The sequence below is a fragment of the Podarcis vaucheri genome (genome assembly GCF_965113315.1).
Source record: "Podarcis vaucheri genome assembly, chromosome: 9".
Classification (NCBI taxonomy): domain Eukaryota; kingdom Metazoa; phylum Chordata; class Lepidosauria; order Squamata; family Lacertidae; genus Podarcis; species Podarcis vaucheri.
The window spans coordinates 47526324-47543930 of record NC_138767.1 but is presented as its reverse complement, the minus strand read 5'-3'; the positions used below and the strand labels follow the sequence as shown (position 1 = coordinate 47543930).

The window sequence follows — 17607 nt, the reverse complement described above, 5'->3', positions numbered from 1 at the left end:
TTGGGTGGAACCCGACGTCTCTGAATATAAGAGATGGTCCCTTATTCAAAATAATAAAAAAGTCAATTAAGCCTGTTTGATTAGACACTATGGCTTAACTAGCCATCTTAGGAAGTGGTCAGCATCGAGATTTACCATCAGAAGGCACTGAGACACACTGTGAGGACGAAGTGGTGAGCTTGATGGCCAGGGGTGCTTTTCACCAACTTTGTAAGAGCTATGGGCAGTCGTCCACTTGGATATTTTGACCACAGTTGTCCGTGCGTTGACAGGGATAGATTACTGCGATGCACTATGTGCGACTTCCCTTGAGGTTGGTCTGGAGGCTTTGGCTAGGATGGTTGTGGAGAAAACTACTATCTGCATATAATATCTTATCTGCAGAACCAGCCCTGTTTGCCAATCTGTTACCATGCCAAGTTCAAGGTTTTTGCACTATCATAAAAGAGTGACGCGGGCGGCGCTGTGGGTTAAACCACAGAGCCTAGGGCTTGTTGATCAGAAGGTTGGCGGTTCAAATCCCCACAACGGGGTGAGCTCCCATTGCTCGGTCCCAGCTCCTGCCAACCTGGCAGTTCGAAAGGACATCAAAGTGCAAGTAGATAAATAGGTACTGCTCCAGTGGGAAGGTAAACAGCGTTTCTGTGCGCTGCTCTGGTTCGCCAGAAGCGGCTTAGTCATGCTGGCCACATGTATGCTGGCTCCCTCGACCAGTAAAGCGGGATGAGCGCCGCAACCCCAGAGTCCTCGACTGGACCTAATGGTCAGGGGTCCCCTTTACCTAAAAGGCCCTTAATACCTTGAGGTTATATGAGAGAGCGCCTTACCCATGCATACACAGCAGGTCACTGAATTCTGCAGGAAAATCTAAAACAGCAGAAGCTTCTCCACAGCAATTCAGAGCAGGGCTTTCAGTGTGGCTACCTCTGTTCTTTGGAACACTATCCTTATGCTTTCCAGAAACAAATAGAGACAGTGCCCCACCCCCGAAACACAACAAGCTTTTCTAGCTAGATTAAGGGGAGGCATGTTTTAGGTCTCCGACTTGGGTGTTTATTTCTATTGGTTTTAAAACTGACTTTTGGGGGGAGGGTATTGTTTTAAAACCAATTTTAGTTGTTTTTATTGCATGATTGTAAACAACAACAATAGGTAAAATTACTTATAAAACATGTTTATTAGGAGAAATTCCCACTAAAATTCTGAAGGTGTTTTGTTAGGACTTGCCAACTGATTGCAAACTGATGTGGATATGTAGCAAACTGAGCCTAAAATTGGAAAAAAGATTGAGAAGCAGAGAGAAACTAAAACTGACAGATTTATATGTCTTGAGTGGGGGATAGGGCCCCCGCTGTTGCTTTCAATATATTTTGCAAATGCACAGCATGAATTATCTGCCCTGCTATACCACTGCTTTATTTTCTGTTCACAGGGGGAATACAAGAGGGTGCAAAGCTGGTGATGAACACATCTCTAAATCCTTGTTTAAACCCTGCTGCTCCCTAAACAAACAAACCCTTGCTTTGAAACACCACACTTTGGCTGCTACAATGGGACGTACAAGTACATTTTTGAGAACAAGAAAGGTTTGATATAGTCCCTAATACCAACATATTGTAATGTTAGATTGGAATAGAAATAAACACTGGCAGTCAAGTGTGTCCAGTGTGTTTGGAATGCCAGAGTGTGCGATGGGAGATAAGGATTCCTCCATGTTCTGATTTAAGTTACACAGCACTATCGCCGTTCCAAAAAGACTGTGTTTTCTGCAGCCAGCTGAAACTAATCACAGCTTTGTAGCCAGGGGATGTGCAGTATATCTTCTATTTAGCCCAGCTACTTATCACCAAATGCCACAACTGCTAGAATGCCTTTTCTCCGATTTAACATAAGAACAGACTGGCAGCAGGTTGCTTCCTAGAGCCAAGCCTTGTAGACAGCAAACCAGCCAGCTTGTGAAAAACACAACTTATCTCAACATTAAAAGCATTTGCGCTTTGATTCAATCACAGGCTGACCTGCATAGATAAAAGGAATCCAGTGCATGCCCAGATAATTTGAAGGAATTCAGCTTTACAAGGAAGGAGGCTGCAGGGTTTAAACAAACCAAATGACATTCTAGGAAAGGTATGTGTTGTAGCAGAATGTCTGTGCTGTAAACAAAATCTGCTCTTCTTCCCTTATGGGGTATCCAAGAGCCCATATAGAGTCCTTAAGTGGGTTCTCTATCGGTAGGAGAAGATAACAGAGGCCAACCAGAGAATATTGAGAAGCAAAGCAGCTAGTAATCCTGATCTTTATTAAAGCTGTTGCAACAGGGTGCTCCCCTCACATGCAGGAGGATGGAGGAGGACCCAGAACAAAGATGTGCCTGCCCTTATATAGACATTTTAAATTCCCTACCCTGGAGCTCAAGACCACACCTCCATACATCATACATACATCACAAAAGGATGTGTAACCCAAGACCACCCCCACAAACATCATACCTACATCACAGAAAAGGCGGTCTACAACAGAAATTTGAATGTTGCTGTTTTTCCCGTCTGCCAGGTTATCTGATAATGCTTTATCTAATTGCCTTTTCTGGTAGTCTGGCCATTCCTTTGAGATGGTGATTACCCAATTCCTGAGACAATGTGCAGGTTCCCTCAACCCCTCCCTCCTTGCAGAGAAAACATTTGGTCAGTTTGGGAGTCAAAATGGTTTCAGGACGGTCTTCCTGTAGTGCTCCAGACATGTGGTCCACATCTCTATGTTTGTGCTTGGTTGGTACATTTATGAACATTTATTATATATATAAGACCTTAATTTTTTTATTACATCTGCAGTAATTAAATAGGTGCTGCAAAACCAAACTGGATAAGGTGAACTAAACCATGGCTGGCACTGAGTAAAAGAAGTAATATTTAAAGCTGCAAGACTACAACTTGAGAGAAACATAAGTCGCGGTCCCTACAGTCACTTTGAACTTAAGTTACCTCAGGACTATTAGTATTATGAGGGAAAGATTCAAGCAAATACCTGAAATTTAGGTTTGCACAATTAGTGATCTGTTACCCTGCTACAAATAATAAATTCCCCCTCCCTTGGGCTTCCAGACAATACTCTCTTGGTGATAGCAACCATGAGCAGCAACAGAGTCCATCCTGTGAAGCAGGTAGGATCTAGACTTGCCCTTCTCTGAATTGGAAGGCTCTTACCATTGACAGAGGGGATTGGAATCCAGTGGAGCCTTTATAAAAGGGTGGGAAGGTAATTTTCACCAGTTCTCCCTCCCTCTGTATCCCTATCGGGCATCTCCCATTCTGTTCCAGAGGGTTTGCCAACTATCAGAAGCATGTTTTTTGGGAGATACAGAGTGCTTTGGCAGGAAAGGAAGCAGGAATTGGGGGAAAAAACCCTCACCTACCTTCATTCCTCTAGCAGGAGTTATCATTTTATACTGAAGCATCCTATAGTACCATCCAAAGTTCTGTTCAAAGGAACTCTAGATCCAACCTTAAATTGCTAATATAGTACTAATTTGTGGCAAAAGTTGCCTTGATCTACCATTTGAAAATTATAGCTGGTGGCTAAGAAAATAATCAGTCCATTTAAATAATGTATTTAACAATATGTTCTCAAATCATGCATTAGAACCATTTTCAATAATTTAAAAATGGATCATTCTGCACAGCTATAGATAGGGAGGGAGAACTTGTGAAAATTACCTTCTCACCCTTTTATGAGGTGGGGTGAGGCTCTGCTCAGTTGTCTATGCTCTGGTAACCTCTAATTACTGCAACATGTTATACATGCAGCTGCCTCTGAAGATGATTTGGAAACTACAGCTGGTGAAGAAATCTGCGGCCAGGTTGATCACTGGGGTAGGATGGTTTGAGCACATAATACCAACCCTGGCCTAACTGTACTGGTTGCTGATTAGTTTCCAGGCCCAATTCAAAGTTCTGTTTTTGACCCATAAAGCCTTAAACAAGGATTCCGTCTCCCTGTATGAATCAACCCTATGATCATAATCTGAAGCCCTTTTTCATGTGCCTCCTCTATGAGAGGTCTGGATGATGTCAATATGAGAATGGGCCTTTTCTGCAGTGGCTTCCTGTTTGTGGAATGTTCTCCCCAGTCAACTCACCTGGCACCTTTGTTACATCTCTTTAGCCAAAAATGTTCTTCTATAACCAGGTCTTTGGCTGATTAACAATAAATGGCCTTTTAAATGTGTTTGTGGGAAGGGCATTTTTTAAAATTTTTATTTTTACTATGTATTTTGTGTTCTCATTTTGAATTTGTATGTTGTGAACTGCCCTGTGATCTTTGAAGTGTGGTATATAACAACAACAACAACAACAACAACAACAACAACAACAACAACAGTATAGGCATGCTTATATTGTTATTTCTCTTTCTTCTGCAGACGTACTTACTCAACCACAGACAAATATCCAGTTCTTAGCAAAGTACCATCACAATGTATCTTACATTGGCAATAGTTCTTTCAATTACTAACATAAAATATATTTAAACTTTCTGAAAGGTGCCAAAAAGCACTTCTGCCCCTTACGATAGATGCATAAAGTCAATCACACACGGTGGCTTTGTGCTAGGATGAATCACTGGTAGGCATGTATGGATTGAGCATTATTGCTGCATTGAGGCAATGTGCTTAGTAAGACGTTTGAACTTCTGCACCTGCCTCATACAGTGCCACCACCATGTATAAATGCTTTTTGGTGGACTTCATGTGACTGCTGCAAGGTCTTTAATGTCTCCATTTGGAAACAGTATTCCATACATGAGGATGAGCTTGAAGGTACAACATGTCCTGCTGAATTGGTGTACCAGTAACAATTGTACATAGGAGGGGATTTTGGTCAGGACAACTTGCCATACAAAGCTGCAACTGTTGAAATTCCCACTTCTACTCGGAAGCACACCAGCTCTGTATTATATGATATTAGACTCTTTACACTGAAAATGATACTTCATGAGAAAAACATATGTTAAGCATCATGAGAAAACATATGTTAAGATTAGCCAATAAGGCACTGGATCGAGACTGGCATTCTGGGAATGGAAGAAGCTTAGCATTTGGAGCTGGCTGCTTGCCATCTGCCTTGGGATTGGCTGGAGGAAATCAGATGCTTGAAATGGATTTCTAATTGATGCTGGAACACTTACCTGGCAGCACAGCTGACTAGATAAGCGTCAGCCTTGCCTCAAAGCAACGGAGGCTGCCATCAAAAGAACTGCTGTCTGCCCACTGGCATCGGACTGGCTTCAAGAATATTGTACCGGCCTTGCAGTAAGATTAATCCTTTATACACTGTAATGCTAGCTTGGAGCAGCAGTTACTTCAGCAGTTAGCTATTCATGCCCTGTAAGGATTACACACTAGTGGCTGCTAAATTGTACCATTTTTATCTATGCTTATAGTGGTTATGTATGCATGCATATTCTCAATGTGTGGTTTCATACCAAATCAGTTGATTTGCATCATCATCATCAATTTTTAGCTGTTAATCTTCCTTCACTGTTGGGGTAGCTCAGTTGGGATAGCTCACAACTCTTAATCTGAGGGTTGTGGGTTCAAGCCCCACATTGTGCAAAAGATTCCTGCATTGCAGAGGGTTGGACTAGCCGACCCTTGTGGTCTTTTCCAACTCTACAATTCTATGATTCTACGACTATGGATGTGGCCATTTTACTACAATTATACAGAAGTGCCATCCATGATTAAAATGGTGTGTGTGTGTGTGTGTGTGTGTGTGTGCGCGTGTGTGAAGTGGACTGCAAGTGTTAATATGATTTATAATCAAAAAAGTTAAAATATAGCAATTTCAAGGTGTGTTAGCATTCTCCTGCCACTCTTGAATAGTGTTATTCAATCTTGTTTGTTAAGAAAATTCCCAAACTCAGATCCACAGGCGACTTTGGATCATTTCTCTAAGGTTGTCTATCTTGAAGTTTTTATGTGTTTATATGCCTATAACATTTTAAAACTTAAAATCAATTGTTGTACTGTATATTGTTTTAAATGTTTGTTTTACTATTGGGATTGTAGTTCCATTTGTGTTTCACAAGCTGGTCTCTCACCGTAATAAATTTCATGTTCATGAGTCATGAGTGTCTACAGCCCACAACAACTAAAGAGCTCCCTCCCACCAAAAAGACATTCTGTAATAGGCACAGTACTTTGCACAACACCATATCGGCTCTAGCAGTATACGTACTGCCTTCAGTATGCTTGGTTTTGGAAATGGATGAGAAGTATGTGGGAAGGAGAGTGATGCTGTGATGATCCATGTTGCTTTTTACTGACCACTTCTCCTTTGCTTTGCATAGTTTGCAATCATGGAATCAGCAAATAAACAAACGTAGCACTATAATAGTAAACTCTGACAACCAAATCAGGCCTACTGAGCAAACTATCAGAGGCAACCCAAGGTTTGTAAAAGTACCAACAGTATTAAGGGGGAAACATCTGAGCCCACCCTGCAAAGAACACACCGAGGTCTGAGCATATTCAGTGACCAAGGAATGCTGAATATTTGTCAAGAAACCACCCCTTAAAACTGTAGGGGATGGAAATGGAATGGAGTATCCCAGGCTTCCTTAAACTCGCTCCTCCAGATGTTTTGAGGCTACAATTCTCATCATCCCTGACCACTGGTCCTGCTAGCTAGGGATCATGGGTGTTGTAGGGCGAAAACATCTGGAGGGCCAAGTTTGAGGAAGCCTGGAATATCCTGAAAAAGGAGCATGGTTGGCTGGCGTGGACCATGAATAGGAGCACTCTACAATGCAACATTTTGTCACAGGCACTACTTGTCCTGTGTATGTTTGCAACATTTCTGTACTACTTCTCAAAAAGTCTCCTGCATGGTTTACACTAAGTGTAACAGAAACAGGTATGTTGAGGTATCATATTGTTTCTATTTGCCCCCAGTATTATGTAAGGAAAATTCAATGCCCACCAAAGATTAGCACAAAATTAGGGGAAGACTGCATGCAAAAAAATGTGTAATAACATTCTGAGTGTGATATACTCCTTGTTGCGAACTGACAGTGCCCCAACCACCATTGTTCCAGAAGACTTCAGGCATCCCCTACACTGTTCAACAGATGCCAACACAGTATCACTTAGGAGAGCAGTCACAATAGCTGCCAGAAGCCAGAAACCCATGGTACCATGTTTTGGTTGGGAGCCACTGTGACTGCTCTGGCTAACTAGAAGTAACATTGCCACTTACTGCATTGCCTAGGAATTAATTTCTTTGCATGTGCACCACAAGGAATCACATAACCACCAAAGAGCATTGGATTAAACTCAGGGCTCTAAAATTTTGGGGAAAGGCCCTTCGCAGGGAAACAGACACACAAAATCTAACTACTGACGTTGATGCCCAAAGTTGTGTTTTCAGAACTGTGTTTGTGAAGTGGTTGTCAGCATGACATGATTTTGCATGTTTAAAAAAAGAGAGAAAAGTATAAATTCCTAATCCCCAATCAAGAGATGTAATTCCTCTTGTTAATTCTGATCCTTAGGGGATACAAGTAAGGATTATTTTTAGGTTAATACTGATTTCTCATTAGAATGAAGCTGTGATGCCCCAGCTGCACTAAAATGATTGACTTTTGTTTACTGCAACAAACAACTTTGGTTAGAAGATGACAAAATTAGGAGCAAGACTTTAGAAAAAATTTAAATGTAGCTAATCAAACAGATGATGTTTGGAGTTTTTGTTTTTTTAAAAAAGAAAATGTAAGTGATCTTGCAAAGTATTCTCTTCAATTGTATTTCTGGTCTTGCTAGAACAGCAACTGTAAATTACATTTTAAGCTATCCTTCTACCAAGAATCTCCCCACCCCCAACATCCTCACTGTGGGATATTTTAGGCTGAGAGATGGTGATCTGGCCACAACTTGCCAGGAGCCAGATCTCACACAACTGGCAGAGTAAACCCTTTGGCGGGGGGGGGGAGGGGAGGGGATATAGATGTACCAGTTCTAGAATGGTGTGGCTAATGCTGGACCATGACTATGGAGATCCAGCTTCAAATTCCCCAAGAGATCTTTGGCAAGTCACTCTTCCAAAACCTCATCTTCCTCACATGTGCGCCACCCTAAGTATTTTGGAGTGGGATCCAAGTGAATGAAGAAATCAAAGCAGCTGGAAAAAGACCCTCAAAGTAATTGATAATAATGTGGAGAAGTGGATCTTGTTAAAGCTTTTACGACTTACAACACTATAATAAAAAATAAATCAGCTGCTAAATAATGCAATTGATACAGATTTTATTTTGGCAATTCAAGTGGCTATTTCTAAGTGATCTTAATTCTTCATGTGATTCTGATTCTACATATCATAGTAATGTGATATTTGTGTGTGTGTGTGTGTGTGTGTATGTATATGTATATGTATATATGTATATATAAATTCCAAAGAGATTCCTGCAGATATTGCTTTGCCAGGCCTAATGCAAAAGAATAAGAAAAAGGAAGGTATCCCAGTGTGTAAAGGAGGAAGTTAAATACTAATTTACTCTAAACATCCCACCTGAACGCATGGCATCTTTTTGAATACTTTCATAGTCATGCCAGTCCTTTCTTTTCAAGCCATCTGTCCAGGTATAGAGCTGTCCATCTCCAAGCCCCATTGGGAATGTCTGTAGAAACAGGGGGGAAAAGGTATAATTAAATGTTACCTTCTCTACTGAAACCCAAACTCATTCATAGGCAAAGGCAGATAGCAGTCAGGTTCCCTGTATGGCTCTGCAACATACATATGGGACTCATGCATATGCAGGATGACTTTCACATTCACTTTAAGGGTTGCCCTGAGAAAGTGGGACTTCATCCAGGTAGAGATTTGCTAGGCTTCCTCTACTTATCTTTAGCTGCTTAGTAAATATCTTATTAGTCTAGCAAGCTTTAAGAACAATCAGCTGCTTAGTAATTTATCTTAAGATCAGCTATTCACTGTTTCCCCTCTTTGTTTTTATAGTATTGTGCTGTTACCTGTGTTTAAATTGTTGCCATTTTTCGTATTCCATATAATGATTTTTTTATGTTGTCTTTTTCTGTGATGTTTCACTTTTTTAAACTAAACCAAAACAGAGAGGGCAGGTGAATTTACACTTTAAAAGCTAGTTTAGGACAGTGGCTAGACTGTGTTGTGTGTTGGAGAAATCAAGATTCAAATCAAATGGCTATAGTGTTGTGATGCTTTGATGACAAGGTGTTCAAATGATATGAGAAAGGAGGCCCCACTGAAGGATTTCCCCAATTTTAGTCAAATCATCCCCCCCCCCCACCTACAGTGTGGTCTTCTAAAAAGTGTGGCTAAGGGACCCATCACAAAAAGTAGGGAGAATGACCTATGGTCCTTTGTAGTTTAAGCACTGGTCTCTGGCAAATCACTAAGTCTTAGCCTGAGGTACCTCACAGGAATATTGTACAAATAAATAAGAGAGTCCAATGTACTCTACTCTAAGGCCCTTGGAGGAAAGTAAAAGATGACAAACAGATACATATTTCCAGGGAACTAAACAAGAAACTCATTTCAGGCAGGTAAGTATCAGTAAGTATCATTTGTGGGTTCAGTATATGTGGAGGCCTGGAATCAGCACCCAGAAAAGCAGAGCAAATGCCAGGGTCTACCATGACTGTGACTGGCTTCCCTTTTAAAAAATCAAACAACCCCCCCCCCATTTTTGTGTCCCATGTTTTAAAGGGAAGTGCTGAGTAAGGTGACTGCAGCTTTTACCATCTTCATTATCTCCAGTGCCTTGGGGCCCTACCTACAATATGGCCACATTCACGCCATACATTTAATGCACTATTATACCACTTTAAGCAGTCATGGCTTTAAGCAGAATTCTGTTAAGGATGCTCAGGCCCTCCAGTCCATACCCTCCAACATGTTGAGATTAAAAACCAGGATGTGTTTTCCCCCAACTGCGCTCATGCACAAGTCACATGACATGCGTGGTCTCACATTTCCCCCCAAAATGCGCATTTTTAGGTGCCATGCTGAGAGCACGGCAGCCCAAAACAGGATGTCCTGATTTAATTGGGGTAGTTGAGGTGTAGACCCCTCACAGAGCCACAATTCTTACACCACTCAGAATTGTGTGTGTGAACCATGACTGTTCAAAACGGCATCATTGTGCTTTGAAAGTATGGTGTGATTGTGACCTATGCTGAGAGTGAGACACTGGAGATAATGAAAATGGGCGTGTTCGCAGCTGCCTCACCAGGTGTTTCTCTTCACAGTGCTGGGGTGAGGGAGTACTGGGCAGATACAGTGACACTGCTTTCCACATTGCCACCCATCCCCAATTCTTTACTGTGCCCTCTGATAAGCTTTGGGGCACCCACCTAGGACAGTATGGGGGGGCACACCACACGGCACCTTGTTGAGGGCCGTCTCAAACATGGCGCCAAGCCTGATTGTGTAAGTGTGGAAGCTCCTGCATCAAGCAGTTATGACTGAACTAGGGCAGGAGAAGATTGCATTCCAGCCTGTAAAAACATCTGCACACTTCCCACAATTGACTGAAATACTGTTGAAGTGTATTAAATTATTTAAATCGAAACAAATAAGACTGGTGCAAAGAAATCCAGCCATTTTATTTATTTTATTTATTTTATTTTGTTTATTTTTTATTTTGTTTATTTTATTTATTTTGTTTATTTTATTTTGAGTGCAGTGGTACCTTGGGTTAAGAAATTAATTCGTTCTGGAGGTCCGTTCTTAAACTGAAACTGTTCTTAACCTGAGGTACCACTTTCGCTAATGTGGCCTCCCGCTGCCGCCGCCACACGATTTCTGTTCTCATCTTGAAGCAAAGTTCTTAACCTGAGGTACTATTTCTGGGTTAGCGGAGTCTGTAACCTGAAGCGTCTGTAACCTGAAGCGCCTGTAACCTGAGGAACCACTATATTTATTTCAAATACTAAACAACATATTCTTGAAATTGACAAGGTGAATGGCCCCATCCTTCTCCCTGGTGCGTTTGAGATAAAAATTGCCAAATTTTATAATTCCTATACTACTGTCCCGCTATGGACTGTTAGTAAGAAATCTCTCGAAAGCATCAGTACTCAAACTGATCTTAAAACAATTCCAGCATTAAAAGGTCAAATCAATGTATATTGCATTGCCTACTAATTTGTTCTCAACTTTTATTCACGTTTTCATATTTTCCTTTATTCCTCCCCTCCCCCCACTTTCTGTAATTTGTTGAGATTTGGAGAGACTGCTGTGACCTGTGTTTCTAACCTGGAAATATGGCTGCCATGAGGCAGAAGAAGCCCTGAACCTACAGAATCCCCCTGTTGAATTGGCAGCCACAGAAGCTCAGTCTCGTGAGCCAGGGCCCCAATCCTCCATCTTCAGGGGAAAAGACTTCAGGTGTAATTTTTCAGAGGAATGGCCCTTGATATCCCTACTCCTCCAAACCCCCATCACCAGATAGGTCCATGAGGCTTTAGCCTGAGAAGGTAGCATGACCATTCTTGGAATGAATCCAAATACCTACTCTAAGGACTAGAAATGTTGTTTTCTAAATTCCCCCAGAAAGATGGTCTCTGTGCTCAGTATAGCATTCTGCACTCTGCCCTGCCACCACCATAATTGTGTTTTTGTGTGTTTGTGGCAAACGCCCATCTCTTATAGTTTACCAACAGACCAGCAGGTAGCTCCGACCTCATTAACTTTGTAATGCATTTCTGACAAACTTTGACAATACATTTTTGAGTGTATGTAGTCATACTTGCATAGTTTGTCAAGGCAGCACTTTGGGGCAGAAGTCAAGGACCCTCTTCAGCCAAAAGAGTAGGGGGGCCCCAGACACAGCAGTGAGTAAAGTAATATACATTGCAATCTAAATAGGGGTGGGGGGCGCTGTAGGGATATTAATTCTAAATTTGCTTAACTGTACAATTGTACTTATACTCTGAGGCTTAGGTACTCATTTTACCAACCTCAACCAATTGTGACCATGTACAGATACCCATATCTTAAACTTTAAAGCAGGGATTATTAATCCTGTGGCTTTCCAGATGTTGTTAGACCAGTGTTTCCCAACCGGTGTTCCACGGCACACTAGTGTGCCGTGAGATGTTGCCTGGTGTGCCGTGGGAGGGAGGCGGGCGAGTCGGGCGGCGAGAGGCGGGGCGGCGGCGGCGAGGAGCGAGCTCCCTCCCACATCCCATCGCCGCTCTGCCGCACGCTAGCTCTTGACTGCTCTTGCCGCTCTTGCCGCATGGCTAGGCTAGGCCGGCCTACTGGGCTGTCGCAGGCGGAAGGCCTGCGCATGTGCGAGGTTTTCGCGCCTTCGAGATTCCCTTCACGCCTTCCTCCTCCCGGGGCCTTGAGAGCGCGGGAAGCGGCAGCGCGAGACCGGCGTTGAGCCTGGCAGGTATTGCGCTTGCCAAGGCAGTCATTTGGGAAATGAAAACTTGCAAAGCAAGCAACCAGTTCAATCTGAGGTACGTGTATGCTTAATATCCTGTATCTGAAACCTGTTCTGCCCCCTCCCCCACACTTGGTGCCATTTTGCAGACTGTCTACTGAAACGTCATACTTTTCTCAGCTTAAATGTTAATAAGGCCTCATCTACACATGCAGCAGAGTAAGTTGACCCAGAATAGTACCAATTCAGAAGGCAGATGGGAGAATGACAGTGCTGAATGCTTTCCCATGTAGAACAGTCCCTGCAAATAAAAACCTAGCATATTTGGAAAAGGGATGCTAGCCTAACCATTACCTTCTATGCTGTTACTATTTTTTATTTTTTTTTACATAAGTAAAAAGTGACCTTTCCCCATCTGGCATGGTGGTGTGCCTCGAGATTTTTTTCATGAAACAAGTGTGCCTTTGCCCAAAAAAGGTTGGGAAACACTGTGTTAGACTACAATTCCCATTGGCCCCAGCCAGCATGGTCAATGGTCAGGGATGAAGACAGTTGTGGAGGGCCACAGGTAAGCATGGTAAATAAGTATGATTCAGTTGAGGAACCGACAAAATCCACACTCCCCAAAACAATACACAAACTGAAACATAGCCATCTTTCAACATTAGCACTTCTCTGAATTTTGCCATTCAGTTCTGTAGCCGAATAGTGTGTACAAAAATGCATACACTGCAATAAGGTAAAGGTAAAGGGACCCCTGATGTTACCATAAAGCACCAATGCTGCAGCAAGCAAAGGCTCCAGCAGCTCAGTCAGCTGCTTGTGGCTGGAAAGCCAGACAGGATGTTTGTGACTGTTGCCATGGAAACAAAGGGGCAGTCCATTCTGTACTGAGCACCGGATGTTAGCTCAGTGTGTGTGTCATATGACCTGTACTGGAAGTACATGGGTGGAGTTTCTTCTTGCTGTTGTCGAGTGCAGACATGTTTCTCTGTACTGATATGAGAGACAGAAATAAAGGATGTAAATAGTTTTCTGTCTGCTTCTTTCCCCTCCTTGGGGGACACCAAAGGGGAGAGACGAAGAACGGTGTGTTCCTCTCACACATCTGAGATGAATCGCCGGGACCTCGCCTGCTTATCAGCAGAGTGGAGACGCGGGGAGGTCGACAGGAATATCTGCCGGTGCCTACGCAGTGGCACATTCCTCTGACCCAGGCAGAATTCCAACAGTGGCAGCCTTCGGATGGTTGCTGTCCATCGGACATCTGGATGAGAGGCTGGTGAATTGTCCTCCTCTGCTTCCATGGAGGCCTGATTGGAGAGGCTGATTCTCTGCAGCCAGAAGCTGACCAGAAGAAGCTGACAGCCAAGCCGATGCTCAAGGTATGAGACTTCTAAGGGCTTAAAAGCGTGAATGCAGAATGGTTCATTCTCTGCTTCACGGAGAGCGTGTGTGGGAAAGCAGCTCCAACTAAGAAGAGGCCTGCATACCAGGCATTTTTGTGGTTTCCTGTCCGAGGAAAGGAATGCGCTGTTGCTAGGCAACGTCCTTCAGTGAAGGCTGTGCCTCAGAGAGGAGAATGGAAAGTTACTCGAGAGGGCTGGACAGTCAGACTATGCTTCAGAGAGGCGAAAACAAAGTTTGTTATGACTAGGTCCTCACGAACTGCTGGAAGTGACTTTCCAACGCAGCCAGTGTCAGAGTTGCCAGGTGTCAAGAGTGTCAACAAGCCAGCTATTGGATTTTAGAGGCTTGTGTTTCAGAGTCAATGCAAGGACTCAAAATGGATGCCAAGAAGGGGGGAGGTTTGCCTTCTCCACCCCTCCTGACCAATGACAATTATTCATCTTGGTCTGTAAAGATGAAGGCCCTGCTGCAGAATCAGAGACTGTTTGGGGTGATTGAGAATCCCATCCCAGCAGCACCAACACATGCTTGGGAGTCACAGAATGTGAAGGCTAGGACTGCTATAATTCTGTGTGTCTCAGATGAGCAGCTTGTGCATATACAGCATTTGGAATTTGCGCAAGAGGTTTGGAACACGCTGCGTACAACGCATCAGAGAGATGCTGGTTCTTCAGCGTTGCTGTATTTTGAGAAGTTGACCAATCTGAGATTAGCGCCTGATGGAGATGTTCAAGCGCACCTGACAGAGATGAAGTTTCTGTGTCAACAGATGGTGGAACGCAATTTCCGTCTACAGGAGGAAGTGTTTTGCTTCATGATGATAAACAGCCTTAACCGCACCTACAAGGTTGTTGCCAGTCAGCTTGGTTCGCTACCTGCTCAGCAGCTAACCGCGGAAAGAGTGTGTGCCGTCGTCCTGAACGAACACGACAGACTTGCTGCACTGGAAGTGAAAGACAGAGGGAGGCAAGAACAGAGTTCAAATCTTCCCACTGCTGAATCTACTGGAGAGCATGCCATAGCATTGAGTGCCGTCCGATGCTATAATTGTGGACAGACTGGGCATCTACAGCGTAACTGTAAGAAGCCGCGACAGTCAAAAGGAGCCAAGAACAGCTCTACGAAGCCTGAGGCGTCAAGCAAAAGCCATACCAAGTGCCAGATGAAACCTGCAAAGGCTATGATGGCGAAAGGAACCACGCCAGATGTTGGGAACGCATTCATAATCGATACGGGCGCCACGAAGCATCTCTGCCCACACAGAGAACTGTTTTCGATGTTGAAGAAGCAAAGCTTCACAGTGAAACAAGCCAACGGTCAAGAACTGGAAGCGACCGGAATTGGAACTGTGTATCTTGAGAGTCTGAACTTGACTATAAGCGATGTTTACCTGGTTCCAGAACTGAAATTTAGTCTGCTGAGTGCTTCGCAGATTGCAAAGAAGGGACTAAAACTGTACTATGATGCTAAAAGATGCAAGATCTACAAAGATGGAGAACTGTTTCTTACTGCCAAAGAGAAAGATGGACTATATTTGTTGACTTTTGATCAAAGTGATTACATGAAATGTAATACTTCTGATTCTAACGAAATTTCTCTTGCAGGTGTGACCAGTGTGAACACCAAGAAGGTGGCCAAGAAGGTCCACAGAGCTTTTCAGCGGGTGTATGCTGATGTGATTGGTCCACTAGAACCATCTAGAGGCGGTGCAAAATATTACTGTCAGAGCTGCTACCAGGTCCCAGCTCACATAGGACCACGCCACACAGCGTCCACTTTAAAAGAGTCTTTATTGAGTTACAGGTTTCATTTCCGAACTGCAGCGTGCAGCTCTACACCTTCTGCCCTAGGTCGGCGAAGACCCATCTGAGTCCCCGCCTCTTGCACACCAGCTTAATACCCTAGCCTTGCTCCACCTCCTTCGCCTCTCCCTACGTCTCTGGGTCCTTCTGCCCCCCTGGGACTCCTCCCTTCTACTCTCCTCTGACGCTGACCCCCCTGATCCTTCCGCTTCCTTTCGGCGGGCTTTGGGACCTGGCTCACTCTCCGGGCTGCTTACTGCTCCAGCTTCCGCTGCATTTGAACTTGGCGCGCGCGCCCAACTCTCTACTTTCCTCTTGACCGTTGCCTCGCTCTCTGAGGAGGGCGTGACCACCCCTGACTCGTGCCCTCCCTCCTGCTGACGGCCTCCGGAACCCGATGCCTGGCTGCCTTCCTCCCTGCTGCTCTCAGTCTTGAGCGTGGGTCCCGACTTCCAGCTGCTGCTCTCTGAATCTCCTCTGTTCCCTTCCTCCTGGGGTGTCCCCCCGGATCCCCCCCTTGCTCTGCTCACTGGGGCTCCCTTTTGGGAGTCCTCTGACTCACTGCTTAGGCTTGGAGATCTCGGGTCGTCATCATCACTCATTCTCCCTTCGGCTTCCTCCCCCTCGCTCTCTGTTTCCACCCTTCTCTGCGTCTCTGCTTCTGAACCCCTGACATCCATCCCCCCCTCGAAGCCCCCCCTTCCCCCCTCCCCGCTGTCAGGTGTGGGTGCTGGGTGCTCCATCATCATGGGAGGGAATGCTGGATACAGGTCGCTCCCCGTGGGTGGCCGCCAACTGAAAACCTCCGAGTCTTCCCCCTCGCGGTCGTCGACGTTGACTTGTTGCTCTTCCATCTCTGTACCGCCGTGCTCGAACCCGAGGTCCTCCCCGAACACGTCCATGTCAGTCTCTGCGTCGGTCGCTCGACCTGGCATCTCCAGCCACTTCCTGCGCCATTGCTCCTCTGGTCGATCGTCCCACCAATACGAGTTGCCTGATGCCGAACCTGCCGGTGAACCTTCTGGGGAACGGGTGCTCCGTGCGGGTTCCCCTTCTGAGTCGAATCCATGGAACGTGCTGGAAGAAAGTGTGGGTGTGAACAACCAGTCGTCGAAGAAGCTCGCTGGCATGGGTTTGTGTGGGAAGAGGGCATGAAACTCGTCCTTGAGCAGGGGTTCCTCCAAAGCGTAGTCTGGTACCCAGCTATTGGCGCTGGCCCGGGTGCCCTCTCTGGCTAAGAGGTATTCGACTCCCTCCTCCCCCCATCTGGAGTCCAAAATCTCCGTGACCTCGTTGATGTGGTCCTGGTGCTTCACCCCCCGCATCTCCGTCCGTTCCCGGAGCGGACTTGGCGCCGTCCCTGGCTCCTGGAACCTGTGAGGTGCCTTGTAGGGAGTGAGCACCGACCTGTGGAACACCGGATGCATTCTGGAACCCTCCGGCAGCGCCAGTCGGAAGGCTACCGGGTTGATCTGCGCTTCGACTTGGTACGGACCGATCTGCTTGTGCCCCAACTTCTTCTTGGCAAGTGACCTGGTCGGCACTGCGTGGGCTGCCAACCAGACCCAGTCTCCCACTTGGATCACTTCGCCAACCCGCCTGTGCTTGTCAGCTTGCACCTTGTAGGCGTGCTTAGCTAGCTCCAGCTGCCGTCTGAGTTGATCGTGGACCGCCTGCAGCTCTGACGCGAACGCGTCCGCCGTCTGTGGTTCTCCTTCCCCCACTCTCTCCAGTCCCGGGAAGGTTCTGGGATGCCTCCCATTGTTGGCAAAGAACGGCGTCACTCCTGTGGACACGTGCTTCGTGTTGTTGTAAGCGAACTCGGCTAGCGGCAGGTAATCCACCCACGTCGCAGGCTGTTGATTGGCATAGCATCTCAGGTACTGCTGCATGATGGCATTGACCCTCTCTGCTTGCCCGTTGGTCTGCGGGTGTCTTGCTGATGCCAGATTGACCTTGACATTTAGAAAAC

General features: G+C 45.1%; 1 protein-coding gene across 4 annotated transcripts in view; it reads right to left on the bottom strand.

The window, feature by feature from the left end:
- GALNTL6 (polypeptide N-acetylgalactosaminyltransferase like 6) overlaps positions 1 to 17607 on the bottom strand; it is a 475517-nt gene that overhangs the window by 267823 nt on the left and 190087 nt on the right. For all 4 annotated transcript variants that reach the window (XM_082237231.1, XM_082237233.1, XM_082237234.1 and 1 more), the window contains exon 3: positions 8562 to 8670. In XM_082237231.1, the coding sequence (XP_082093357.1) occupies positions 8562 to 8670 (109 nt within the window). The remainder of the gene's footprint in view (positions 1 to 8561; positions 8671 to 17607) is intronic.